This window comes from Gallus gallus, chromosome 2, assembly GCF_016699485.2.
Source record: "Gallus gallus isolate bGalGal1 chromosome 2, bGalGal1.mat.broiler.GRCg7b, whole genome shotgun sequence".
Classification (NCBI taxonomy): domain Eukaryota; kingdom Metazoa; phylum Chordata; class Aves; order Galliformes; family Phasianidae; genus Gallus; species Gallus gallus.
Window position 1 is genome coordinate 43,607,847 of NC_052533.1, and position 27,465 is coordinate 43,635,311.

At 43.9% G+C, this 27,465-nt stretch overlaps 1 protein-coding gene across 7 annotated transcripts in view; it reads left to right on the plus strand.

Moving 5' to 3' along the window:
• The first annotated feature begins 883 nt into the window (after positions 1-883).
• The window catches only part of TRAK1 (trafficking kinesin protein 1), a 131,077-nt gene continuing 104,495 nt past the window's right edge, over positions 884-27,465 (plus strand). For 3 of the 7 annotated variants that reach the window (XM_004939468.5, XM_418813.7, XM_025147511.3), the window contains exon 1: positions 26,759-26,871. In XM_004939468.5, coding sequence (XP_004939525.2) covers positions 26,786-26,871 — 86 coding nt within the window. In that variant the 5' untranslated portion in view covers positions 26,759-26,785. Of the gene's footprint in view, positions 1,171-6,665; positions 10,493-26,758; positions 26,917-27,465 lie in introns of those variants that run through there. The other 4 variants (XM_046938177.1, XM_046938178.1, XM_040696040.2 and 1 more) reach the window with 4 other exon arrangements.

A 27,465-nucleotide genomic window follows, 5' to 3' on the forward strand; every position in this document is an offset into this window, starting at 1 on the left:
CATACATCACGTGCTTCCTGATTCCTGTCATTAGCACCGCTGCAACGTTCCTGCCTTACAGCCGTAACCTCAGACACAGCTCTGGTCTTCCTCACTAGTAAACAATCCCTCCAACAACATATAGCTCGGTGAGCCATGATTCCCTCTGGTTTGCTTTGGTTTATGATCCATTAAGAACCCAGACCGAAGCTTTTCTCTGTCGGTGGGACAGCAACCAGAAGCCCTTCCCTTGGGGATTTTCTGGTATTGGCGCATTTTGGCGCATCTTGCCCTCACACTTCTACTTTCTGGCAGGACACGGGCAGCACTCCTCCCAAACTCGAAGCAATACCCATTCGGAGCGCCCAATTTCCACAACGACCTCAACTCCCGCCTCGCTTGACCCGTCCCTCCGACACCCCCGGAGCCGGCGGGCTGCCCCTCCCCGCGGCAGGGCTGGGCCATGAGGTAATGGCCGCCGGGGGTTGCGCTGCGGCCGCCCCTCGGTGCCCGCCCACCGAGGACGCCGCGCGGCCCGGCTGCATGCCGCCGGCGGGAGGGGTTTGCGGCGGTCTGCGGGCGCCGTGCGAGAGCGGGCGGCCGGAGCGGCGGAGAGAGGCGGGAGCGGCGCAGGGCTCATGAGGCGCCGGCGGACGGAGGGCGAAGCAGCAGCCGCAGCAGCGTGCCGGCCCCAGCAGCCCCCGCGCCCTGCCCGCGCCGCTGAGGGGCCGCGGGCCGCGGGCGGGCCGTGAGGGGCGAAGCAGCCCGGCAGTGGCCGCCGCCGGCAGCCAGGCTCCCCCCGCCGGCGGGGGCGCCGCCGCCCGCGTCCCGCCGCCCAGGGGGCCCGCTGCGGGGTGAGTGCGCGGGGCGCGCTGAGCGGCTGTGGCCGGTGGGGGGGGTACGCGGTGACCGCAGGTGAGCGAGCGGGAGTCGGAGGCGAGCGCGCGGGGCCCGCTCCCTTGGCCGGGCGGCGAAGTGGGTCGCCGGGCGGGACGACGCGGCTCCCGCTCCCCTCAGTCCCGGCGACCTTCACAGCCGGCTGACTGGCTGGGGGTGGGCGGGCGCCGGGCTCTGCCGCCCGTGTGTGCTCTTTTGTCCTCTCCGGCTGCTGACAGGACGGGGCAGCCGGGTCCTGCTGCTCACCGAGTGTCAGGGATCGCTTGCTAAACCGGAGCTGTAAATTATTGACAGGTACAGTGCTGCCGCCGTCAGCCGGGAGGACCCCCTTAAGAGTGGGAGCTTTCCTAGCCGCTGGGGAGGACTTTAAATATTGACTTCGTTTCCTTAGCGTCCAGGATTACAGATAGCTTTCAGAGGTATACTTCTATTTAAAATGACTAAAATATTCCATTATATTTTTAGCAAGGCTGAAGTCTCAACGTCCACTGATTTGCAGCTGGCTGCTTTGAACTTCATGTTTAGATAAGCTCATGTTTTGTGTAAAATTAGGAAGCGAGAGGAAATGTACAAGGAATGGAGCATCTGTCAGTGGGTGGGAGGCCAGACTTCTCCTCCTCCTGTGCTCACGGTTCTCTGTGAGAAGCTGCCGTGTGGACACTGTCTTGGCAGCTCTAGCCTTATTTGAACTGTTCTGATCACTGGGATTAAATCACAGGTGTTAAGACTTTTGGAGAGCAACAATGAGAAAAAACAACTGTTCTGATGATCAGGTGCATACTTTACTGTTGTATATCACGCAGTTTCATGTGCTGTCGGTGCGGCCCTTGCTTCTGTCCATACTGGAGCTGTTTAATGGCATGGAGCTGTGTCAGGGGAGGGTCAGGTGGGGGCTAGGGACAGGTTCTGCACTAGAGGACAGCAAGTATGGAACAGGCTGCCCAGGGCAGTGGGCACAGCCCCAAGTGCTGGAGTTCAGGGAGTGTTTGGACAACACTCTCAGTCATAGGGTCTGAATTGTGGCTGGTGCTGTGTGGAGTCAGGGTTTGGACGCTGTGATCCATGTTGGTCCCTTCCCTCTCGGGATATTCTATGATTCTACATTGCTTCTGTTAATGGCTCTTCTGGAGCTTCCACAAGAACTGTGATGAAAATGTGTTCTTTCCCACCCCAGATGCTGGATGCACAAAATTGTGCCTTCTCTTAGGGACTGTAACCTGTTGTAATTGAGCCTGATGTCAACAGATAAGAGTAATCTTAGCAGCACATATCAACATGATATTAAACCATGATTACAGCTGTTTGTCTTCTGTTTTCCAGTGAGCATCACTGTGGAGGAGCATAAACAGAAGTGTAAATATCCTAATGGAAGGCAGAGTTTTCAGCTTTTAGTGTGAGCCACTGTGTTAAGAGGAGCCCAGGTGGCTGAATGCATGGATAGTTTGCGTTTCTATTGAGGTAAAACAAAAGTTTCTGTCAGTTGCATGCATGGGTTCTCACTTGTCAGAAGAGTTAAGCACATGGTGGATGACAGCAGTAGAACTAACTCTCTGGATGTAGGGCAGAGAACCCAGCAAACCAACAAAACTCCTTTGTACCAAGTTGCTTCTAGAGCATGGGTTGGTGTGGCAGTGTGTTGAGGAAGTATTAACGTCATTTGGTGCATATGTAAACAAATCTGGTGTTCCTTGTTTGTTATGTGTATGCTTAAAATCTCAGTGAAATGTGAAGCTATTGCTGCAGTGTCCGATCGTTGGGCTGGTTTAATCCAGAGTTCTGGCTAGTGAAGCAGTACTGGCATGTGATCTGCAAGTTTAGCCGATGTTAACTTGGCACTTTATCAGCTTTTGGAATGCAGATGGGAGTTGGTGAAGTTGCCTGTGGCAGGGAGTGAGATCAGATGGAAGAGATTGCCTGGAGGGGTTTGGATGTCCTGCCTCCAGGTTCTTGGTGGTCTTCTCTGCTGCAGCCCACAGCTGAGCTGGTTGCTGCTTCACGTGTTCACTGTCCTGTAGCAGTGCCAGCTGCTTTTGTAGCAGTAACTTGATCATAGCTTTTCCACGTCCTCTAACAGTTTCCTTTTGCGTTCTGAAATATCTAACCAGTCCATGTAGGGGTAGAAGAGTGAGATTAGAATTGGACAAATTAGTACAGGTTAAATATTTTTGATCAAAACTAGTATTTTGTACTGTTTTCACTGTATGAGTATGAAGCAATTACAAGGAAAAATGCTGAAGCTTCCCACTATATCTGCCATGGTTGTACATTAATGCAAGATTTATTGATTTTTAATAGCTCAGGAGAAGGTATTCTCAGAACGAGTGCTGTTGAGGCAGTATCTGCAACATTTAAAGGCAAGAAGTTAAAAACAGAGCTTTCACTCTCTGATAGCTGTACACGTTTTTCTTGATGATTTCCTATGTTCTTTAAACCTTCCCTTGGGAGAGGGGAAAGAATAGGGGGGAAGTAAAAACATAAGTTACATTTTTTTTTCTTGCTTTGCTTCCTTGTTTTTTTATAAATGCATTTCTTTGCTGAGTCCTTCAAATAGTTTTCTTTAACTTCCAAAGTTGGGGTGGTTTAACGCTCCTGCTACTAGCAGCAGAAGTAGCATTTGTATCGCACCTTTTGTTTTGTGTTACCTGGATCTTGTACACTGTGTGTGGCACTCAGGGTTAGCGGAGTGTTTCCTGTTTGTAAAAAACATTATTTGCTTCAGATTTTGGAGGAAACATTTTTTCCCTCTGCCCCACTAATACTATTCTGCTTACCAAAACTGGTGCTTCCTCCAGCAAGTCTCTAATTCTGGGCCACTGACATCATTGGTGTAGCTTCTGGAATAACCCCATTTTAATTCTTACAAAACTTATCAGTAGCTTCTATGTGCTCTTTCTTTTCATAACACTTCCATATGAATGCAAGAACAGATATAAGAAATCCCATTAACCAGAACGTGGAATTAGGAGCTGTATTTTAGCTTGCTGATCACAGAACCTGTAGGCTTTTTTTTATAACTGATTCTGTTTCCCTTCTGAGCTGTCTGTGTTTCCAAGTGTACGATAAGTTCTGCTGCTGTAGAAAGCTTAGTGATGCTACCACGATCACAATTAAGCAATAAATAACTCTCAGATTGCTTGTAAAGTGACCAAAGGCATAGTGCCATCTTCCTGTGTGATGATCCTACGGTTCCTGGTTTCTGCTTTGAATGAGACTCACTTCTGTGTAGTTTTAGGGCCATTAAGAGGAATAGACTCCAGTAGCAACTGTTTGCCAAGTGTCTTTCAGAGCCATCGTAAAAATGTAATGGATAGGATAAATACTTTCTGGTCTCTATACGCATCCGAGTTGTAGGCAGTGCACTTAATGTAGTCAGCTTTGTAATTCTGGGACTGTAGAACTGGTTTGTGATTTACCATGCCGGTGCAGTGAAGTTACATGTTTCTGAGTCATGTTTGTGTCATTGAAATTCCATGAGCAATACCATTGCCTCCTTGGAATGCTGCACATGTGTGGAGGGGTCAGCTTTGTGGATTCAGTTGTGGGATCAGGGTAACTGGGAGAGAGAAAAACATGGAAAACTAACTTTCTGTGAATGTAGGCCCTCTGAGGTGCCATGTGCTGTCTGATTTGAAGCTTGCCTGCATGTCTGGTTTGACTGAGATAACTGTGCAAGTTCACAAGCACTCTTATTTTACTTTATAGTGAATAGTGTGCTGTCAGCTAAATTAATTTCAGGCGTTCACCACTAATATTCTCTGTTTAAAACCGTCCCTTATTTGAACTTTGATTCATCATTTGCATTGATTACAGTGCAAAAAGTCATGCCCTATAGTCATCCTGCTTACGATTGTCTGGCTAAGAGGCTTATTGATAGCACAAACAGATTAGCTCAGAGCCTTAGATTCTATTATGTTGGCAGATTTGCTTTCAATAAGTTAGTTAGTGACTGGAGTCGATTCTTTGCCCTTCTTACTACTTCTCTGGACAGGATTGTTGTCTAAACTTGCAACTTGCAATCCATTAGATGCTGTAAACCCAAACGGTACTGTGACTTGTAGCTGTCCTATTTCCTTGAGAAGTCTTTTTTTTTCTCCCAATTTTTCCCGACCCCTTTTTTTTAACTATTCTGACGTATACTGGAGCTCTTTCGAGTCATAAAATCACAGAATAGCTTAGGTTGGAGGGCACCTTTAAGATCATCTAGTTCCAACCCCCTGCTGTGGGCAGAGCTGCCAGTCACCAGCACAGGCTGCCCAGGGCCCCATCCAGCCTGACCTTGAACGCCTTCAGGGATGAGGCATTCACAACCTCTCTGGACAGCCTGTTCCAAATTGGTTTTGCTGGCATTTACAGGAGAACTTCAGAGTACTGTAGGAGTCAGAGAAATAGAAGAAAATGTCAGAGGAGCTTGGTGTAAAAGCTCTTGCAAAGTTTTGTTATTGGCTTGTGACGCAAGACCATACTGCTACCTATTGGGGCAATCTGACTGCAGATTCCCTTTTCCACCTCCTTCTGTGTCACGGTGCTGGGAAGCAACTCCATGATTTAGTTGAGAACTGTGTTTGTTTGTTTGTTTGTTTTTTAAGGTTAGTTTTTAATAGGATTGTCCATCTCATCTGACCCAATCCTTTGGGCAGCTGAGCACGTCTTAGCAGTGAGGCAAAGGAAGCAATAGGAGTCAGTGGCTGAGGCTTTGGTGTCAGGTGAGAAAGCCTTCAGTGAGCATAAGCTGATTGTGAAACTGCTACGCTCTCAGCTCTGGTATAATCAAAACCAGTTACATGTTGGTAGGTGAGGTTTTAGTTTTAATGCTGAGGCTGACAGTAGCCAGTATGTATTTATGTGCTTATGAAATAATCTTAGCTCCCATCATCTATATGAACAGAAGGGGGAAATACTGAGCAATTGAAGTTTTTAGGATACACGCATATATTTTCCTTTGTGATATGGAATGAGAACATGCTTAAAAATTAGTTTGAGTATTTTCATTCCAGAAGTTTTCAGTTCGGTCTGTGTTTCTGAGTACCCTTTCCTGAGCAGGATGCCCACAAATCATATTCTCTGTAATATTTTCCTCAAACTTAATGTGTAAAACATTCTAAATGTATAAAGTATATAGAAACTAATTTCTTTATGCCTTCTTCATTTATTTGTTCTTAGCAAACTTACCTGGAAAGACTCTTTAAAATTCAGACAAAATTGGCAGAGCATTTTTCTTTGGTCTTATGAAGAGTAGTATTAACCTGTGGACATTACAAAGCCAGAAAGAACTACGAGGTGATTATCAGAACTATGAAATTATGACTCTGCTGGAGTGTTTTGGTGTGAGTTAAGACTTCTATATGGATGTTTAAGCACTCTGGGTGGGGAAAAACTGTCCCGATACTATTAATTAAATGTGAAATATCCTAAGGAATCAGACATTCCTGCTGACTTGCAGAGTAGTTGAAGGTATTATTTGCCTCATTGTTCAGATCATTAACTGAGATGTTAAATGAGATTGGACTAGTATTGACCTTCGGTATACTGGCATTGATCACCACCTCCTTGGCCATTCAGCCGGTTTCTAATCCACCTGACCGTTCATTCAGCACATCCCTTAACATCTTATCTAGGAGGATCTTACTAAATTCAATGTAAAAGGCTGTATGGGAATGGCTAAGTCACAGCAGGAAGCATTGATTGAGCACCTGTTGAGGGGACACAGCCAGCCGGAGGGAGCACAACTGAAAGTAATTCACCTGTGCAAACACAAGGGTTGGAACCTGGTCCCACCCTCCCTAAGCCTTATGTAAAGGCTGACTGCCACGAGGGAAGGATCTCTACCTGGACATCTCTCCTTTTGGAGTATCTGGGGAGCTCTGATCCTTGGCATGGGTAAGCAAATATTTCTTTCTTTAACTGGATTTTGACTGTCATCCTTTTTTTGGGGGGGGTAATTTGGAACTGGGTATCTGCTATTGCCTTTCCTTACAAAGATGTTATTGAAATCAGAGTAGACAATATCCACTTCTCCCCATTATCTAGATTGTTTAAGCCTAGATGCTATCAAGTTGTTCAAGTGTGAATTTCCCTTAGTGAATACATGTTGATTGCTACTAATGACTTTCTTGTTATTCATGTGCCTGGAAATGGTTTCCAGGATGAGCTGTTCCATCACCCTGCCAGGGCTGCAGGTAAGGTTGGCCGGTCTCTGGTTCCCCACATCTTCCTCCTTGCCTTTTTTGAACATGGGAGTGATGTGATCCATCAGAAATCATCAGGAGTGGCCTCTCAGTGATGACTGCCAGCCCCTTCAGCTGGTTTCTTTGTTTTTCTCTGGTTGTTTAGAGTAATACTGGTCTACCAGAAGTAGCTGTTTTTAGCCCTTCTGAAGTTGAGGGGAGTTTTCTGCTGATGGATTTCTGAGAAATATTATAAAGTGAAAAGCAGTCCTGAGAATGCTCCTCAAATAATATGTATAAACTATAGAGGGATGCAGAGAATGCCTAAGATTAGACTTAAAAATGTTAGTATTGTTCATTTATTTCTGGAGATAAGCTTGTCATCTACTTTCCTACCTCTATTACTTACAGGAGAGGGACTTCCTCCCCCCCCTCAAAGTGTGATAATTGCAGTGTTTCAGATAAAGCAGGGAAAAACTGCTTATCATCAGTGTTCAGTGCAGTTCATAATAATGCTATGTTGATTTATATCATCCTTTAATAGAAACCAAAGTTTAGGAGATAGGAAAACTGTGGATATATTAAAGTAGTTCCCTGCACCTCTTTGAGGCAGTTGGGTGGTTGCTGTAAGTTGTGATCACTCACTGCACATCTGCATGCTTTGCAAGGAGGGCACCTTCTGCTCTGCTGCAGTGAGCAGAAACATCGCAGTTCAAATGCCTAAAAAACATACTGCCCCAGTAGGACTTGTACAGTGAGCAGAGCTGGAAAACGCCAGAGTACCATCAAAATCCTCCAACTATTTTTTGTTTTGTTTTGGACCTCTCTTGGATGGAATTTCTTTCTGTGCGGCTCTGATTGTCTAAGAGTAGCTGTATTTCTGAGGGTGTATAGACACACATGTAAGGTAATGAGGAGGAAATCAGTCTTTCTGATATTGTCATTTCTTTTTCTGAAACTTCTCCTGTAGCAGAGTAGCCACAGATTGCTCTGCATTCACAAAGAAATGATAGACTTTTTTTTTTTCTGTGGTAGTACAACATGGATGGTCATTTCCAGGAAGGAAAGGAAGGGTTACTGCATGGAAGGGATGGTGATTGGTGTTTACCCGCACGTGTGAAGGTCATAGTAAGAGCAGTGCTTTTATTGCTATGTTTTCTGAGCGTTATGTAATCTCGTCAGGTGGTAGATAAGCACTTATGATTTGACCTGGTGACTTGTGGCTGATCTGAGAGCCATAAATTTCCAGTGTAAGGTGATCTGAATTGAAAATGCTGCTTCTGATTGTTTGAAATGTTTGTAACCTTTGATTATTTTCGTATTCCTCCCTTGAATATTAGTCCATAGCAGCTCTCTCCGAAGTCATGTTTTTCAAGATAACTTACTTAGTTAGAACAAAAAGACTGGGAAAGGTTGGATGCTGCATTCGTGAGGCAGAATTGAATACAGTCCCGTCCCAAAGTCCAAAGGAGTTTCTACTGTAATCCTGTTGGGTATTTGTTATGCTGTCATTTTTTTTTCCTTTAGAGAACACGAAGTTCTCTGTGACAGTCACTTGTACTGATTTTATCAACTAAATGAGATTTCATTTAGAAACTGTTGCAACTTTCTTAAATACTTTGTCCTTTTGCATTGTGTAAGCTGCAAAGCATTCAACTTCTAATGAATTGAGTTTTGTTGACTCACAGGTCAACAAAAATAGTCTTCTCTCACTTTGCAAAGGATGATGGGGTCAACAAGATCAAAACCCTTGACCAAGGTCATTCAGGAGTCAGTGCCAGTACTAGATCTAAATCCTGTTCTTGTGCATCTCTGTTCTAAGCCTGTCAGTCACTTAGATCAGTGTTGGCTGCTCTTTTTGCTGTTAGCACTTTTGGACCTGTCAGAGTGGAGTGTCTGAGCCAGACATCCTCGACGGACAAGAGAAATGGGCAAGAGAGCTACACCTGCCTTTTCATAACACTAGGGAAATTGGTAGCGTGTATTACTAATTCCTCCTACAACAGAAAAACTCTAGGCAGGCCAGGCTCTTCTCTGAAGAGCATACGAGTTGTTCAAGCAATGGAATGCATTTTACAAAAGTTTGAAACAACTTATGTTCTTTGGGATAAGGCAGTGCTTGTATTATGGTACAATTTATATGGGAAGTTCATATGGGAAGCTAACCTGGGGGGGTGTATTGCTCTGAAAAAGACCAGTGTTCTAAATGAGAGGCTGGGATTTTCAGGTGCTGAGAATGCAGCATGTCCAGGACAGAGGGCCATCTTGCTTTGCTCACTGCTGGCTGTTTTGTGTAAGTCAGCCTCATAGCTTCTTTGGCCTCATTACTTCTCCCCTTCAGAGGTAAACGCTGCACCCATTCTGTTCCATTCCATTTATTAGCTTTTGGAGGATACATGTCGACATTATAACAAAGCTTGCAATTTTATTTCATTTAGTGCTTCCCTGTGCTGATGTGCTGCATAGGAGGAAGGAGAAGAAGGGCTTTTCTTTTTTACTTGAAATGTCTGTAGCTAAATGTCTGAGCATTAGTGGAGCAGGCAGCTTGATGCCATTATGGGTGTGGATGCTGAATATACTTCCTGAAAATAAAGTGGATTTCTTAAATTCAACATTCGTTGTTTTGTTATGATTTTAGCTCATTCACTGGAAGTTATTTGGATTCTTATTCTGTTCCCAGGTTATTGATAATGATACTTGATGGCAGAAAATGTAGGCTAGTATACACTTAAATGTGGTTTTTCTTTTAATTGCAAAAATACTAGGGATGCATCTTGTTACTCTATGTGAACAGAGTAAGAATTAAGAACTGGAATCAATTTTACATATCTGCTAATGTAAAATGGATTGTTCTGCAATATTTTTTCACATTACTTGTCACCTGGTATTTAGACAGTAGTTGCAATTAAGGTGGACTAAAAACAGTTCTGGTTCATCATAAGTAGTTTTTTTCCCTTTAAGAAAGAAACTCGAAACACTTGGAGTGAAAGTTGATCTTTCCTCCTTTCTGCCAGCTGACCAAATGTACCATTTCTTGAATCTGTAGGTCTAGCACAGCTTCTTTACCAGCACATGTGAATTCAACAAAAACAAAATCTCTCTCGACTCGTCAGCTGCCTGTCAGTTTCATGTGACTGTTAGAATCATCTGGCTAAATGGAAATTGAAACCACAGTCTCCTTGTATCTCTGGAAGAGGTCGTCGCTTTCAAGCCTGGGGTTAACGCTTGTGTAGACCCTGTGAGTTCTGGCTCTCTTGACTCACCTGGTTCCCCTCAGCCCTGTAGTGCCATAGGTAAGCACTCATAGTGCTTAACGTGCATGCTGATGATTCCATCCCACCAGGGATTTCTATTCTCTAGGCAGTGAGGTGTGGGAGATAACACTGCAGCAGCACCAATATGAAAATCCTCGAAGCTTCATATTAACTTTGGGAGGTGACCCTCTAGAAGAGGTAAGAAGCAAAACCAAGAGTGGTTTAGGTATTGGACTCTTAAAAATTGTGGTTTCCTGGTAAGCTCTAGAAGCTGCAGAGGAGGGCAGTCCTTCCTTCTTCCTCATCCGCACTGCTCGTTTAAGCACTGGTTCTTGTATGGCCCTGCAGTGGACCAGCTCAGGGGGCTGAGTTAGCAGAAAACTGCTTTAAACCAGCAGAAAGCATGGTTTGCTTTCTGCCCTCTTCCTGTTTCAACCAGGTTTCTTTGATTCGCAAGCACTAGTGTTTGAGGAAAAAGGAGTGATGGGAATATATAGCTTAAGGGTAGGTGTTTGGTAGGGCAGGGGTGTGCCTGAAGGACAGCCTTCGCTAGCGTGAGCCTGAGATGGTTGGGGAAGTGCATGCAGAGAGGCTGTGCCTGTGCAATTGGGTCAGCATGGTCTCACAGCTTGCTGCCTCTGCTGGGGATAGTCCTGCCCTCCTCTGTCCCTTTACCGCTTTGTCCTCACATCTTACTTCTGACTGTTACCAATGCATGTATACTTATATGTGTGTGTGTGTGTGTCTGTGTATACATATGTATGTCTGTATATATAAGAATGCAGTAAACATCATCTTAATAATCTTGATTAGCAGGGAAAATTGAATACTTGGTCCCATTTCTGTTATGTGAGATAGTAGACTAGCACTAATTACCTCATCAAGAAGGCTGAAGGGGAAATTCCTAAGTACACCTAGCAGCAGGCTTACTGTTTTGATCCTGTGACCAACGGGAAGGACTTGATGATAAAGGCATGCTATAATATCATAGCAAGAGAAATGAGTAAGAGGAAATAGGAGGGGCTGTATGGTCAGGATTGGCTCATAGTGTAGTTTGTTATAGCAGATGGAGTACTGTGTTCTGTTTGTTCTCAGGCTTTTATCTGAAAAAGAGAAGATAAGCAGTTGTTTCAATGTGGGTAGTAAAAGATTTCTTTTTTGACTTAGCTGTTCAGTCTAAGAGTTTGCTATAGAATACTTAATTTCTAACTGTAGAAATCTGGAAAGCATGAGATAAGAGGGCTTCAGCCTGTTCTGGTTCTGATTTGAATTGGAGTTATGGTGAATCCTGCAGCAGGTAATTCATTTTTCTTCTGAATAGAAATTGTTGTTATTGATTGTCCTGATTTCTAACTGGAAACTGTTGTTTGTTTCATGGCAAAAAGCTAACAGTGCAGTGGTGTGGCAACTTGGAACTGGCTGTACATGAAGCTGAAGAGTAGAGCTGGGGGAATTGTTGTCACTGCGTTATTTGGTGGTTTTGTCAGTTATCACTGGAGATGTATAAGGACTTTGAGATCTTACATTGTCTAATTGAATGTCAGTTATGAGAAGCAGAGGGCAGCCCTGTAACTCGGGAATAGTTCCTTGAGTAAATTCTAGATTGTGGGGTTGTGTATTACCAGTTACATTTATTTGTTCTGTGTTTTTAGTTTGCACGCCCATCTTTTGGGAGCTGATTGTAGGAGCCAACCTAATGAGTCTGGCTGCAGGATCTGCGCTCTAGAAGGGAAAAGGCAGGCTTTGAATCACAATGACTCACTCGGTTGTTACTTGTTTCTTTTTGTATGAAGATCAACCATAATGCCATAATGTGTCTGCAGTGAAAAGGCTGGAGAAGGAAAAAGGAACGTAGTCAAAATTCTTGGGTTTTTTTTTTGGTGGGGGTGGGGGGTGGGGAGGGAGGGTGGAATTTAGGAGGCTCTATTACGTTATAAAGCTGTGACATTTCTATCAGGATGGTTGGGGTTTTGTCTTAGGAACCCATAATGCGTATCTGGGCTGTTCTACTTTGTAATTTTTTAAAGAACCAACTCGTTGCTATTGCTAGATACAGTAATGCATCTGGCTAAATATAGTTAGTATCTACAGTACCTCAGCTGTGGAGGCAGAAGAGTCTAGAATCCCTGATGCCTTGGATGTATCACTAAATCACAGTGTCTTGGATCTTGCACCCTGCAATGCATGGACCCGATCAAAATGTCAGCAGCTGCTTGCACATTTACAGTGCTGACAATATGACCTTCAGGTTAGGAGATCTCCACTGACGTGAGCTCTGCCCAGGGTATGTTTATTTTGCTCTGTATGGAGCTTTTGTAGTTGCGTTCTTCCAAGTGACCACAAAGCAAATGAAAGTATGAAACAGCTCTGTTTTGTGCGCTTGCAAATGGCTGTTGCAGGGCTCCTGTACTGACACTTGCACTTTTTCATGGTGCCCTGGGGTATGGCAATTTGTGGTAAAGTATGCGGACAACTTAAATGAGAAGAAAGCATGAAAAAGAGGAAATGCGTTTCTTGGCAGCACCAACGCTAGTTGGATCAGCTTCTGTTTGCACCTACATGGGTGGGTTTGCAAACAAGGGAGTTTGCTTAGGAGATGGTGTAGATAGGAGTGCGGAGTTGGTCTGTCATCCTGTCTCATCTCATTGCTGGTGGGCAAAACGCATTTGGGCATAGTGATGCCGTCTTAGATGTTTTGTCCAAGTTTTGCCTCTTGTCTACAGAGCATGCCCAGCTCAGAAATCAGTACAAAGCTGTAACAATGTGAATGTGCTCACCGCTTCTGTTAAATATTGCTTTGATATTTTTTTCAAGATAATGCTATCAGATGGCATGGGACTCAGACATAGTGAAATAGCTGATTAATAACTCATAGGGTTTGTTACTCTAAGCTAAGTTTAGCCAAGTGACTTGAACTAGAGCCTATCACCTCTTTATGTAAGTGCTCAGCTGATGCGAATCAATCTACAGCAGCTCTGAACATTCAGGTTCTGTAAGGGGGAACTTTCCTGTTACCAAGCTCAGTTGTGGCTTGGAAGGCCCCTGGACTACTCTGGCTGCACATGCTTGTGATCTGGTGTGATTTATGAGCTTTGTGATTACAGCATTAAAACTGCTCCCACATCCACCCTTAGCCATCCACGCAGGGAGGAAAAGACAACATTTTGGCAGTACTGTTGGTGAGGTATGTTCACAAAAATGGGAATTGTGCCAAGCTGGAATTATCACAGGTTACGGTAACTCTGTCTATCAATGACTGTGCTTTGCAGTTATACAGTGTTTGCATTGTCTGTCTTTGTTCCCTTACGTATTTGTCTTACGTGCCAGCCTTCCGCTTTTTCAGTTTCTTGAGTAGCAAATGGCAAGTTCGATCAGGACAGCAGCTGAATAAGGCACATGTTAAAATGCTTTGGAAGGGAGGCTTTTTTCTCAGAAAATTTAAAATCATAGAGATGGTCTGGAATGTGGGCAGGTTAAGATTCCTGGTATCTTCCAATCGATGCCTTCATCCTGTAAGTGAAGTGAAGCTGAGTATTTGTAAATCGTATACAGACGTTGTTGTATTCAGTGAAATACTGTGAGTACAGTGTAGATGGTTAAGGGCAGTTGCAGTCTCTTTGAAATGTGAAAATGCAAAACCACTTAAAAGGGCTCCTTGTTTTTGCCCACCTCCTCCCACGTGGATTTTGATGGAGATACTGCATGTGGCACCAGAGAAGAGAAAAGAGCTAGGGGCTACTGGAAGCAAGAAAATAGTTGTGTCCACTCTGAGCCAGTAAGTGTGAGCTGACTTACAACTTTTTTTCTGCACGCTGTGCCTGAGACATTATAGAATCATAAATTGTTTGAGATGGGAGGGATCTTTAAAAGTCATCTGGTCCAACTCCGCTGTGTCTGCAGTGAGATCATGTTGCTCAGAGCCCTGTCCAGCCTGACCTTGAACGTTTCCATGGATGGGGCAGCCACCACCTCTGTGGGCAACCTGTTCCTGTGCCTCACCGCCCTTAGCATTTAAACAATAAACAAAACTTACGTCCGATCTATTTTTCTCCTCTTTTAGTTTAGAACTGTTTCCCTTTGTCCTGTCGCAACAGACCCTGCTAAAGAGTCTGTTCCCTTCTTTCTTACAGCCCCCCAATGATATTGAAAGGCCACTCTTAGGTCTCCCTAGAGCCTTCTCTTCTCCAGGCTGAACAGCTCCAGCTCTCTCAGCCTGTCCTCATAGGAGAGGCCTTCCTCTGGATGCACTCCAACAGGTCCATGTCTCTCCTGTACCGAGGACTCCACATCTGGATGCAGTACTCCAGGTGAGGCCTCACCAGTGCAGAGCAGAGGGGCAGGATCACCTCCCTTGCCCTGTTGACCACTCTTCTTTGGATGCAATCCAGGATATGGTTGGCTTTCTGGGCTGTGAGGGCACATTGCTGCCTCATGGCCAGCTTGGCATCCACCTGCACCCCCAGGTCCTTTTTGGCAGGGCTGTGCTCCATCCTTTTGTTTGTCGGTCAGTACTGATAGCGAGGTTGCTGCAACCCAGGTGCAAGACCTTGCACTTGAGGAGACTGTTCAGAAAAGACTGTCCTTCACAAAACAAGCAGAATTGAAGGGCATCAGGTATCTTATTTGTGGTTACTGTATCTGTTCCACAAGCAGCAGCGCAGCTACAGGCTTCTTAAATGTGTCTGATGTCAATTTTATTTTTAAAAAGCAGTGTTTGTCACTGGTGCCAGCCTTTGCTACAGCCAGACCACTTGTGACGCAGCTTTTGCTGTTATGGCTCCTGCTTGTTTAAGATTGAGATGAAATGGTTTTCCCTCACTTGTTCTGTCGCAGATCTACAGTGTGACACATTCAGTGTTCTGTGAAGGTCTGGAACTACACAGTGGTGTTGTGCAACTTGTGGTATTGTTGTAAATATTAAGCTTTGGATGAAAAGGTTGGAATAGTTTACTTAGTTCCTTAAAATGCTTTTTTTTTTTTTCAATATGAAGTCAGAAATAAGATAGTTTAATAAACTTACTTGTGAGACTCAAGGAAAAAATGCTACCTAAAACCTCTCTTGATTGTAGTGGCTCTGAGAATAATTAATATTTAGGTAAAGGGCACATGGCTGTAAGTATGTGTGTCACAGCCAAACTGATTGCTCTAATGGGACTGATCTTCTGTAGTAGCCTTGCTCAGATCTCAGTGCTTCACACAAACCAAAAAGTAACTTGTCCTGTATTTTCAATTCTTCTTCCCTTTGTTGTTCAGTGATGTGATGAAAATTAAGTTATCTGCCAAATGGCTCTTACTTTAAAATAAGCCAATATTGTTGGATAGTGTGGGAATATATCTGCTTTTGTGTTGGTCCCCTCTGTCCCTTGTGGGAAACAAGAATGAAAACATTCTTAGAGGAGGATGTTAGTGTCACATATGGGTGTTTTATAGTAAACTGATTAAATGAGTTAGGCTCGGAATTTGGAGCTCAGTATTCAGCTTCTTGTTACTGTGGATACAGCAGTTTTCTTCTTTCTTTTTAACGTTTTCCGTATGTCACCATTGCTAAAGCTGCTGTTAGTTCCTGACTTACAACTCGGCCTTATTTCATGGAACCAGCAGGGTAATGGGGTGGCTTTTTTTGTTTGTTTGTTAATAGGGAATGGTCTGCATCTTCAGCTTCGCTCTCTGGTGGAGAGCAAATGAAGTTATTGAAGTGTAATGATAGCATTGGGGTGTTTTTGTTCTTTGGGTTGTTTCTTTCAGGGAAAAAAAAATATTCACATCACTCCAACAGTAACATCCTGTGCCTGTGTGCAGATAGAGAATTCAGAGGGATAACAGAAGTTTGTGTAGCAGTGTGCTTTGTGAAGCCTTCTAGCCTTGTAGTTTGTGATGCCCATTGTATCAAAAACTAGTTGCAGATTTTATGTTACAGAAAGCCATGAAACTGGTGTTAGAACCATCGCTTCTACTTCCTTTTGAGAGACAAAATACAGAATCAATCTGAGATGTCGCCATTAAATAAATGAATGACTAAAAGGACGTTACAACTGAAATAATTTATTATTCAAACATTTTATCTCCAGAACTGATAAATAGATAAATGGATAAGTAAACCTGAGAACAGAGATGTATTACTCAAACATCTTTCCAGAACTGTCTGTGAGCTCTCAACTTATGAACCTGTAACTGGTGCTGCTGTCCCCTCTGCCTGCAGTGGGTCCCACCCTGGGGTGCCGTCCCATCCCCTGCATGTGCCCTGTGAGAGCTGCAGGTGCCATTGGGGCAGGAAGGGGCTGCCCGTCAGGTGGCACCAGCATGGCTGCTGCCAGCATGGCCGCTGCAAGGGATGAGGTGAGGAGGGCCCGAGGAGCTCTTGTACCTTTGGGTGCGGGGGAAGCTCCTGTTGTGTTGGGCTCGTTGTAAACATGGGTCTTGTGTGAGGTGGAGGAGCAGAAGCGGCAGCCGAGGGAGGGGGCAGGGTTGCAGCAACACTGGCTTTGGGTGGTGGCTTGAGTTGCTGGCTTTGCTCTCCGCAGAAGAAATGCAAGGGAAACATTTGGTTTGTTCTTCATCAGAAAAATCTAGCAAATCCTTTTCTTCCTTTCTCTCTGCTAGAGCCTCAGATCGTTCCTTCTTATCCTGTCCTGGAGGATGAGGAGAATGGGAGCCTTGAGGACTCAACCAGCTTCTCTGGCTCAGAAACAGAAGACCTTTCTGATTCAGACATCTCAATTTTAATTTTTTTTTTTTTGTGTCTCAGTTTAAAGGAAGTTCTCACATGGAGGCATTTCTGTGATGAGCCAGTCTTTGCCCTGCCCATTCTGTAGATGGGGAGTGGAGTGGGGAAATCTGTTTCCCAAGCAACATTAACAAAACAAAATGGCAATCTCTTCCCAGTTTGTCTGCATTTCTTGCACATGCTCCATGATTTCAGTAGCATGGCTTCCACAAGGCAGTAGCTGCATAACCAGGTGGTGCCCTGCCATGTCGGCGGTCTCCCAGAGGCTGCTCTGTAGGTCAGGCGGGGGTTAGGGAAAGGTTCTGCACCAGAGGAAGCTGGGCATGGCCCTGAGTGCTGGAGTACAAGAAAGCATTTGGACAGTGCTCTCAGGCATAGGGTTTGAATTTTGGGTGGTGCTCTGTGGAGTCAGGAGTTGGACTCAATGATCCTTGTGGGTCTCTTCCAGCTTGGGATATTCAGTTGCTCAAGTGGCGCTCCCTTGCACTTCCCCAGAGATTGAATTTGTCTGCAGAATGCTTGCTCTCCTCTTTGTGCTTTGTAGAGGTGGTCAGTTAATAGGTCAGGCTTACCCTTCCATGGGTGGACCTGCACACATTGTATTAATTTAATAATTAAAACTGAATTCATGCCTGTTGACTGCAGGAATCTACCAACATCTGTGTATATGAAAGAGTAACGAGGGCATAGGGTGGATAGAAGCGTAATGCATGCAGCAGGGACCCCACCCCCAGCAAGAAATTGCTTTCTTTGTTCCCACCCTCAAGCCCTGCATAGGGTTTGTTAGCTGCACCCTTTGGCAGTAGCAATCTTCAGATGATTCTTTAGAGCATCTGCATGATAAATGCCTATTAATGCCCACTGCTGGCTCTGTGTAAGCTAAAATGGAGTTCAACTTCCTGAGTTCCTTTCTGTAAGGATTTTTCTTTTGCTCTGTAATACAGCTTTTATCCTCTGTAAAACAGCTTTTGAACAACCTTAAAGGAAGGCAGTTAGAAATATTGGTTTTGAAGTTAACTAAATGTACAGGAACGGAGGGCAGTCCATGAGTTTAAAGGAACGGATGGAACAGATAAAGGCTCTGTGATACAGTTAACTGCAATTAAAGCATTTTGTCTCTCACCCCACATCACGGAGATTGCAGTTGTTTTCTTGAGTAGCTTCATGTTCTGAAATACGGAGCGCTCCATCAAACTGGAGCGTAATGAAAGGAGCATGGGATAATCCTATGGAAATGGTGACTGTTGTTAAGCGACTTGAAACGGAAGCATTTCGGTTTGCTTTCTGTGTTCGTTTGCGAAATGCAAATTGAGTTGAGAATGAATGAAGGTGTCCAACTGTGGAGCATTGCTGGGCTGGGGGCAGCGACAGGAATGTCACATGAGTCTGTGCTGAGGTCATTATACTGCGGACACCAGCTGTGCTATTATTAGGGGTTTTAAAGTCTGTGGCAGATGTTGCTAGGCCCTCTTCCAGTCTCCAAATGTGGTGCAGTAGAATACATGGAAAAAGAAACATCTGACTAATTGTTTTTCCATGCAATAAACAGATTTTCTTCCCATGCCGCTGGGCAAGATATTTTATGTTCACTTGCATGTATCAAAAATAGTTGGAAGTGTTTGAAGCAGAGGAATGAAAAAAGTGATCCTATGAAAATAAATACAAGTGCTGTGTTTGGAGAAGATGAGTCAGGGGACTAGCCAGGACTCAAGTTCTGAGGTGTGCATGTTCTACCACTTGTGTCTGTTTTTGTTTTCTTTGATGCTCCTCTTTAGGTGGAGACCATCGTTGTGTTGCATTTTCCATCATGCATACACGATAAGATGTAAGATGCAATGTAATGTGCACAGGGAAAGAGGTATTAACCACGTTGTGATTAAAATTTGTCTGCAGAACTGCTGTTATGGTGATACAGCATATAGCAATCAAGGAAACTTTTGTGGTTTTGTGTGGTAGGAGAAGTATATGCGTGTCTTTCATTTGTCCCCTCTGGAAGTCAGGTAAGCAGTCTAAAAAACCCTGGAAATGTAAATCCTAGGCTGCCTAGCACTGTATGGATTTCTGATGTGCTTGGTGTTGTGGGGAGTGCAAAAGGGAGGTATCTATCAAGGAGACAGACTGATTAAATGGCAAAATAAAGGTACGTGAAGGTGAAGAATGCCAATTTTTTATAGTAGGTAACAACTGTATTGTATTATGGATTGCTTTGACCCTGTAAGCATGTTGTTACTAAGCATGACAGTGTATGTTTAGACAGTTCCCCAGCATCATCTTTTCCTTTCTATCATTTGTGGGTCTTTTGGAGCTGAAACAGCTGAGTGGTGTCCTGTGGTAAACATGAAATCTTGTTTTCTTCTCTTTGTATGTCTTATATATCCTAACTCAAATCAGAATTCTTTCATACGGAGTTGTTTTTTGGTATGATTAAAAGCAATAGTGCTCAGAGTAAGTGATGTAACATGGAATTCTTGTTGAGGCTCTCCTGTTTTTTTTTCCATGTATTTTTTTGGTAGGCACATTCCTTTCTGGTTGTTACAGGTACAAATCGTTCAGTTGATCAGAAAATGTAAATACTCATTTTCTATCTTTTATCTGATACTGAAAAAACAGTGATGCAAAGCTAAAGCTTTTTTGCTATTGTTTTCCTCTTTTTAAGACAGTGAACTGGGCGCTTAGTCAAGCGCTAGGGCCATTTGTAGTGCACATTTCTGGCAATAGGTTCATTTCTAGTTCTTGCCTGAATGTGATTCCTGCCCGATCCCTCCTGTCCCCAAACAGTTAGACTTGTTAATTTCTAGTAGTGATGTTTTAAACCACTGGAGACCCTGGTCGTTCGTTCCCACTGAACTGTGGGAACAGCATGAAGAACAAAATGCCTCTTTTTTTTTCAGTGGGATCTGTGGGGGATGTGACCCCAGAAGTCTTGGGTTGTTCCCAGGGCTGAGTGTAGCTTTACACCCTGTCATTTGGGAGCGCTGCTGTATGACTGCACCCAAAGTAAGCTGCTCTGTGCTGCAGCCTGGGTGCTGATTGCTTGGATTGGGAGCAGGGAGGAATCAGCCGCTGGTTGAGTAAGATCGTGGCAGTGCATCCAGCCACGTAGCTCCTGTGAAAAGAACAGTGCCTCTGGTGTTACTGAGATTATAATGCAGGACTTGGAGAAAATTTAAGAGGATTAGTCATGGCATATTGCATTAAGCCTGACTGCTTAATCAGAAGGATTTTTTTTTCCTGAAAATTTTGTTGGCGAAACGGAGAAAATCAGGATCTTGATCTGCAGGGGCTTACTCGGAAGGCCTGGAGCAAGTGCAGTCACAATGTGCTAACACGGCTGGTTAGAACATGTCTTCCCAGGGAAGGGATGAGCTGTCAGGTCTGCACAATGGGAGGAGGCCCTGCTAAATGTGCTTGGGATTACTGTACTTGAAAGCGGTTCTTTGTTGGGAGTTAGTCCTTGTTTGATTGGAATCCAGTATTTATGTATCCTCTTACAGTATCAACAACTTTCTGACTGGGAAATAATTGCTTGGATTAAAGTGCTCAAGTCTTGCACTGAGAGTATTAAGCCCTAGACAGAGCCCCCCCCCCACCACCCTACCATGTTCTAAACTTCAGCAGCCTATCTAGTTCCATCTATGTGAGGTAAGAGGGCCAGGAGAAGAGGATTTGCTTATAGCAAACTCTGGAAGTTTCAGAAGCAAGTTTTTCTCTTTCGTCCTTCTCCCCTCCCAGAGGTGTCCTGGAGAAAGCTGTCATCCCTGCTGAACCCTGAATTCTGGGCTCTGTGCAGCTCCAGCGATGCCAGCAGTGGTGCAGCAGTTAGGTCTTCTGGCAGAAGATGCTTCTCCTGCAATTAATCCAAGCTAAACAGCTGCCAGTCACATTCTAACTTGTCTGTAAATGTATAATGCTTTAAATATGCAGATTCTTATGTGAGTGTGCACCTTCCTGGGAAGATGGATCAACCTTTTGTAGATGAAGTCTCGTCCTCTCACTGAGCATATATCCTAAATCCCTTCTGGGAGAATGTATGGGATTCTGCTGGCCGGTTTCTCTTCCTCTTCAGCCTTAATACATTATAAATAGCATAGAAAAAACCTTTTGGTGTGTGTGTATTTAGTCATTGAAGGCTAATTTAGTTAACTGGCAGATTGATAGGTTAATACATGCTCCTTCTCCTCGGGGGGTATTGAAGGCAGGCTGTGATTTATTATTATTAATTTCTTTATGCCTGGCACTTTGTGGTTGTTATCTTACTGGACAGGCCACATTCTTGCTTCAGGTCAGCAATAAAAAGATATATTTAAGTATTGAATGAGCGAGTACTGGAAGAAGCAGATCTCTTGCTCTCTCCCTCCTCCTAGGCTAAAATCAGATCTGCTGTCCTCACGGAAGGGGCTTAAATATCTTGCCTGCTTTCCAACTGCCAAGCAGAGGCTGTAGTTGCGTTGAACAAAGCAGCAGCATTCCTGGATCCTTTTAATGATGTATTCAGAACTTCATTGCCTCCTGATTTAATGAGTACAGTGAATGTATTCACGACTAACAAGAGCGTGCTCATTAAACAGCAGTAAGTTAACTGTCCCATTCTCTTCTCGCAATCTGGTTCATAATTAAATGGTGCCGTGTCTGAATACGACACTGGTTTGCCAAGTGGAGAAGGTAGACGTTTTGAGAGTATGCATGGTTAGATAGGATTGTTGTAGTCTAAGTAATTTAGCGCAGCTTGCCTCACTGATAGGGCTAGTTTCCTTGGTGGGGGGGGACCTTGTATTTTTCCAACCAACTGAAACATTTAGACTTAAGCAGTTAGCTGGAACATTAATTTCAATAGCCTTTTATTTGGTCAAGCTTTGAGTTTGCTATTCTACTGTGTTGTACTGTTGCTGTTGTGTAAATCCAAGGTAGCATGTCTGCGCTGACTGGAATCACTAGGGTGTGACTGAGGGCAGAGATGGACACTTGGTTTGTTTCAGACTGATGTATAAACCCAGCCTTAGAGTCCCGATGGTAAAGCTGCAGCATTTAAGAATAAAGAGACAATCTTGATGTTTTTGGGTTGACGGGTGCAAGCTGAGTGAAGGGCTGTGCTGCCCAGGAACAAGAAGGAGCATGTTGGAACTGCCCTCAGTGGTGTTGAAATAAAAGTAGTAAGTGCTTATAGAAGTAATCTTCCCCCCAGAAGTGTACTTAGTTTGATTTTTCATGGAACTAAGGGTGAAAACATAAATACAGGCTATTTATCTTTGCTCTTATTCTGACGCCTATTCTGAAATATTTTGACTTAAGTAATGGTAAGAATTACTGAAAAAGAAATGTGGAGGCAGAAGGAATCTGAGGCTGTGAGAGGGACGATGTGTACATTCTGCTTTTTTACTGGCCACCTCCTGACACTGTTCTGGGGGCTTTTTAGCATAATCAGAATGACACCAAGCCAGTTCTCATTTTAGAAACAGCTTTCCATCTAGTCTGCTTGTGCTTTCTTTTATCCTTCAAACTGGCTTCGTAAGAAAAGCCTCTCAGTCTTCGGTACCTGTTTGCCATATGGAACAGCAGGCTCCCGTGAGGATGGGGGCAGATGTCTGATGCAGCCGGCTGCAGCTGCTGCCTCTTCCCGCAGGCAGTCTGTGCATGACTTGATGTGTGCTCTCCAGCCAGAGAACACAGATCCCTGCAGGTCCCTGCTTTGGGAACCCATCAAAGCCTAGCGAACATATGCTGAGTTTTCTAATAACCATTAGTTTTGTCTTTTGACTTTTCCTTAAGAGCCATTTTCATTCAGATACACTACGTAGGCAGCCTTGCTTCTCCTTCACGTCGATCCTTTTACATTAATAACAGTGGTAAGGTTCCTTTTTAGAGATAGACTTAATGTTTTGTTCATGCTGGTATATGTCACCAACTGTGTACAAAGTAATTCAAAGCAGAATGACTACTGCACACTCAGGAGTATGGAAGAACGTGTTCTTTCCATCATTAGATAAGAATGAGCCACAGCGGTTGATTCAAGCTGGGAACCACTTGTTTACATGGGATGTCATGTGGAGACACGCTCACAGCCATCGGTGGCTGGTGCAACTTGGGGAGGTGCAGTGAGTTAGCGTGTGTACAGAAAGGCAGGTGGGGGTGAGATGTCAGGGTTCCTTTGGGTTGTTCTCAGTTCCCGGTAGAACTTGGGTGAATTGGGTGGTGGGGTATCTCTTGTGTCTTGGTGGTGGAGGTGAAGTGGGGTGTGTCATGGGGATGTCATACAAAATGGAGCATGGAGTGACGTTTTGTCATTCGTGGTGCTCTACTTCTGGCCCCAGTGTGTCTGCCTGTATTATGCGGGTTGGCAAAGGGCCTGGCTGGTTTTTCCCTTGTGTTGTTGATGGCAGAAAAAGATTATTTCAGGAACAAGTTGCTTTTATTTTATTCTTATATTTGACCTTGAAAAGCTTGAACTTATTTAATACTAGACCACATTCGAGTACATTATGTACATTAGAGAAACAGGAGGAAAGTAGAAGCAGTTCCTGTAACTGTTAAGGGTGCTCACTGCTACTTTTTGTAAGATCTTTCTAAAAGCATCCCCAGCATTGCCTGCATTGTGGCTTCTGATTTTCTTACAGTAGCACAACACTCACTTTATACTTCTGGTGTTAAGGCAGGCTGCTGCTCTGCCAGCTTGCTCAGAGAATCTGTTTACTGACTGTGCCTGGGGACTGGGGAAGCTGGTAAACATTCTAAATGTTCTAACTCTGAATAATAACTTATCCTGCCTACATATAGAGCTTTCAGAGAAGCTGCATTGAAGTCATGTTTGCTTGTGTGGGTGTGAAATGGCCGTGTAGGGGATATTCTTCTCTGGAAAATGATGCACCACTCTCTCTGTAAGCTTTCTTCCCACATCTGTTCAGTTTGGATCTTCATATCCACCAAATCTAATAGTAGAACATCAAAGGTGCAGAAGTTACCTTGCATTAGTAACGGTGGCACCAGTTGTTACCACTGATGAGATACCCCCTTCTTCCATCTCTCATCAGGTTATTTTCAAAAGCCAAGGACCTTTTACTTCCTCACTGCCCTAGTGATGTGCTGAAACAGTGCTGAAAGTTATACTGAAACTGATCAAAGGAAATAGTTTAGAAAGGTTGAGTTGAAATACACTGCAGGTAGAGGAAGTCAGAAAATCTTTTGCTTTGCATGTAGGGCTTCTTATGAGGACTGGATTTTTGGTTTTTTTGCATTGCAGGTGGACTATGAAAGAATCTATGTCTCAGAGAGTAGATCTGGTCACTGCAGAGGTATTTGGATATACCCATGAGGACAGTCCTGGGGATATGCAGTGAGTGTAGGTCATGTAGTCCTGCATTGTTTCTGCTATGACAGCATAATGTATTCTGGGTAGGCAAGTGACAGCAAAAGAATCATTTAAAGACGAATGAAACAGATTGTCTTTATGATATGAGGTGTATAGTCCTGGCAATTCACATCCACAGTTGCGTAAGCGCTTCTTATGCACGGAGCTGCTCAGAATGCATAGGAAGCAATGAGTTGTATTTCAAAATAAACTCTTCCAAATACTGAAGCTTCCATAAGTTGCTTGGATTTGTTAGACAGTTGTAGAGTTAAATCCTAATTTATCCTACTGAATATTTAACAATGTTGCAGTCTGGCAAAGGATAAATAGTCGTATTGTCTGTTCATTCGTGATGATAGTGTCAGCAAATCTTCATGCTGTTAAAGATGCATGGGCAAGACAGATGGAAGATGGCAATTACATGCATGTGTTGGAAAACTGGAAGGAAAAAAAAAACACTGGAAAAATCCTTATTCTCAGGAAAAGGTTTCATAACTGAAAAATGAATGAGAATGGAAATGGATTTTCATGAGATATTTTATCTACTGGGTTTTCAGGGAAATGTGGGAATCCCAGCTTGCATGCAAAAGGTATGGACAGGAAATCTTTCTTCTTAGTTTTGCACGGAGATAGAAAGAAAAACATTTTTTCTCTTAAATGTAAGCCTTAAAAAAAGAAGTGTTCCCCTCACCCCCCATTCCCTGAGCGCTGAAGTGCTGCATTTGTATATTGCTGTATACAAACGGAGATAGGAAGACGTCTTCTTTGAAACTTGAAACAGCTGTATGAAACACTTTCACTCATTATTACTTTAAACCTCATTGCTTCACTATTTGGCTTGAATTTTATTTCTCCTATTTCGGGGATTTGCCTTCAAGCTTATGATGATGTACAGAAATGCTCATGAGAACAAACTTATATTTGCAAATCTAAATTACCTGATGAAAGCTACCGTTCACCATATGGCAAATTTCAGTCTCCTGTAATGACAGTCTGATGCTCATAACAGCCCTTGCACTTCAGTAAAGCTGCATGAGTCAGGGCTGTCATGAAGCAGGAAGCAGTGGTGTGAAAAGGCACCGGGAATATCAGCAGCTCTGCTGATGAAGTAAGCGATGGCTTTCCTATCTTAAAGGCTGGACTTTGTCCAGGCACGTGGTTATGTTCGGTCTTTAACAGAAGAATAATGGAATGATTGTAGATCAGCCTGAAAAACGTGCGTGAGTGTGAAGGATTGATGTGGTGAGTAGACAGTATGAAATGAGGAGTTTTAAAACTGAAGTTGCATAGTCAGCATTCAAAGGCTGTTGTTGTAGGAAGCACTGTAAATAACCACTGGTGTAGGTGTGAGCCTTTTGGAGTAACTGCAGATGAATTTTACCAAAAATCTGGATAGTTAGACAAGATAGGAGGGAGAACTGAACTAAGTAGGAGCAGCTGAGAAATGCTTAAAACTGGATTATGCTGGGAAGGTGTTGCATTCCATATCTACAGTGATTCAAACGTTTGGTACTGATGTGGACTTCCCCTTGGAGCACCAGGTCTGTGCATCCTTTGTTTAGAAGCAGGGAGCTGGATCGGGCCGCCAAGAGAACTGCTGCCAGAGGTGGCTGCAAACTTGTCCTGGATCTGAGCATGCAGGAGGTGGGCTGAGGGGATCCATTTTGAACGTGATCCATTTTGTACGAGATATGACCAAATTAAATTTGTCATTCCTCGAGAAAACTACAAAGCAGTTATTTCCAAATTCTTAAAACTCAAAACTTGCTGTGGGACTGCTCACGCATTATATACAAATGGCATTTGGAGAGGGACAGAAGTTGTGTTTCTTTGTTCTTTGGAGCGCACCAGGGCTTACTTTGTGGGAGTACTTGTGTGACTGCCAGATGAGCTCATGGCTCGGTCGGTCCACCGGTGTGTCTGGACTTGCAGCAGAAGCCTTTGTTGGTTGAACTGTGTGCGTTTCTAAAGTACTACTTCATTTTATTCCCTAGTTAAATGTTACCACCTCTGTGAAGACTCCGTGGAAACATTCTGTGGTGTATTCATGATGGTATGCATTGCCTTGTTTTTGCTTATGATGCTTCTAAGGAGAAGACTGCTAACCTCTGTTCCATTCAGAGGCTGTTTGGCGTACAGCTGTCTGTACTACTGTGTGCTGAAAGTAGAAATTCTGAACGTGATTAAGAACGTGGATATTGTAAAGATCACAGTTCCAGTGCAGCAGACTGAGGAGAGGAGTAGTCTGAGCCTTTCTCTTTGACTCAGATTGGTAGTTCGTGTAACTGCTCTGCCAAGAGAGGGCGAGGAAACTTGTGCGGGAGCCAAAGTTACAATAGCATTCAAATGACCTTACGGCATCAAGAACTGTTCGTGTGGGGAAAACGCAAATAGAACCGGCAGTTAAAGCGAGCGTGCTGGTCTCATGGTGAAGTTCTGGATGGGGAAAGCAGGCTCGGGAAAGGAGGAATGCTACGCAGATGATCAAGAGCAAAAAGGGCAGAAGAGCAGGTACAGCAGTGGCTGTTGTGGAGTTGCAGTTCTCTGATGCAGTTTGTGAGTTTCACGGAGCTCAACTTTGAGTGTAGTATGTATGCAATGCGTGTGCAGAGACATTGCTAGCTATGTTTTCAATCAACTCAGAGAGAGCGTGCAGCTGCTGCTTTTGTGCTTTTCAGATTCCCTTAGTCTGCAGTTCAGCTGAATATTGTTTTTCGGCTGCTGTGCTGGATTATACTGCCTGGCCTCTTACTCCAGTAATGCTGAGCTGCTGCTGTACTGTCACACACAGCTTTTTTACTGGGAGGGAAGGAGGAAAGACTTGTACTTGGGTAGGCAAAAGTAGGGCATCGACAGCGTACCAGCGCTTGGAGGGGTCCAGCATTGCTTTTTATTCTGTTTTCTCCCAATTGAAGTTGTACCTCAGAGTCTGAAGTTAGTCCTAGGAAAATGCCACGCTATTTCAAATGCTGCCACCCTAAGGTGTTTTGGTTTGTTTCTTTGAGAATAAAACAGTAGAAATCCGAGCTACCTAAGATTTTAAAGACTGCAAATGGAATTGCTTTGGGCATCAGTTATCTGAAGTCATGGTGTTATTATTAAACA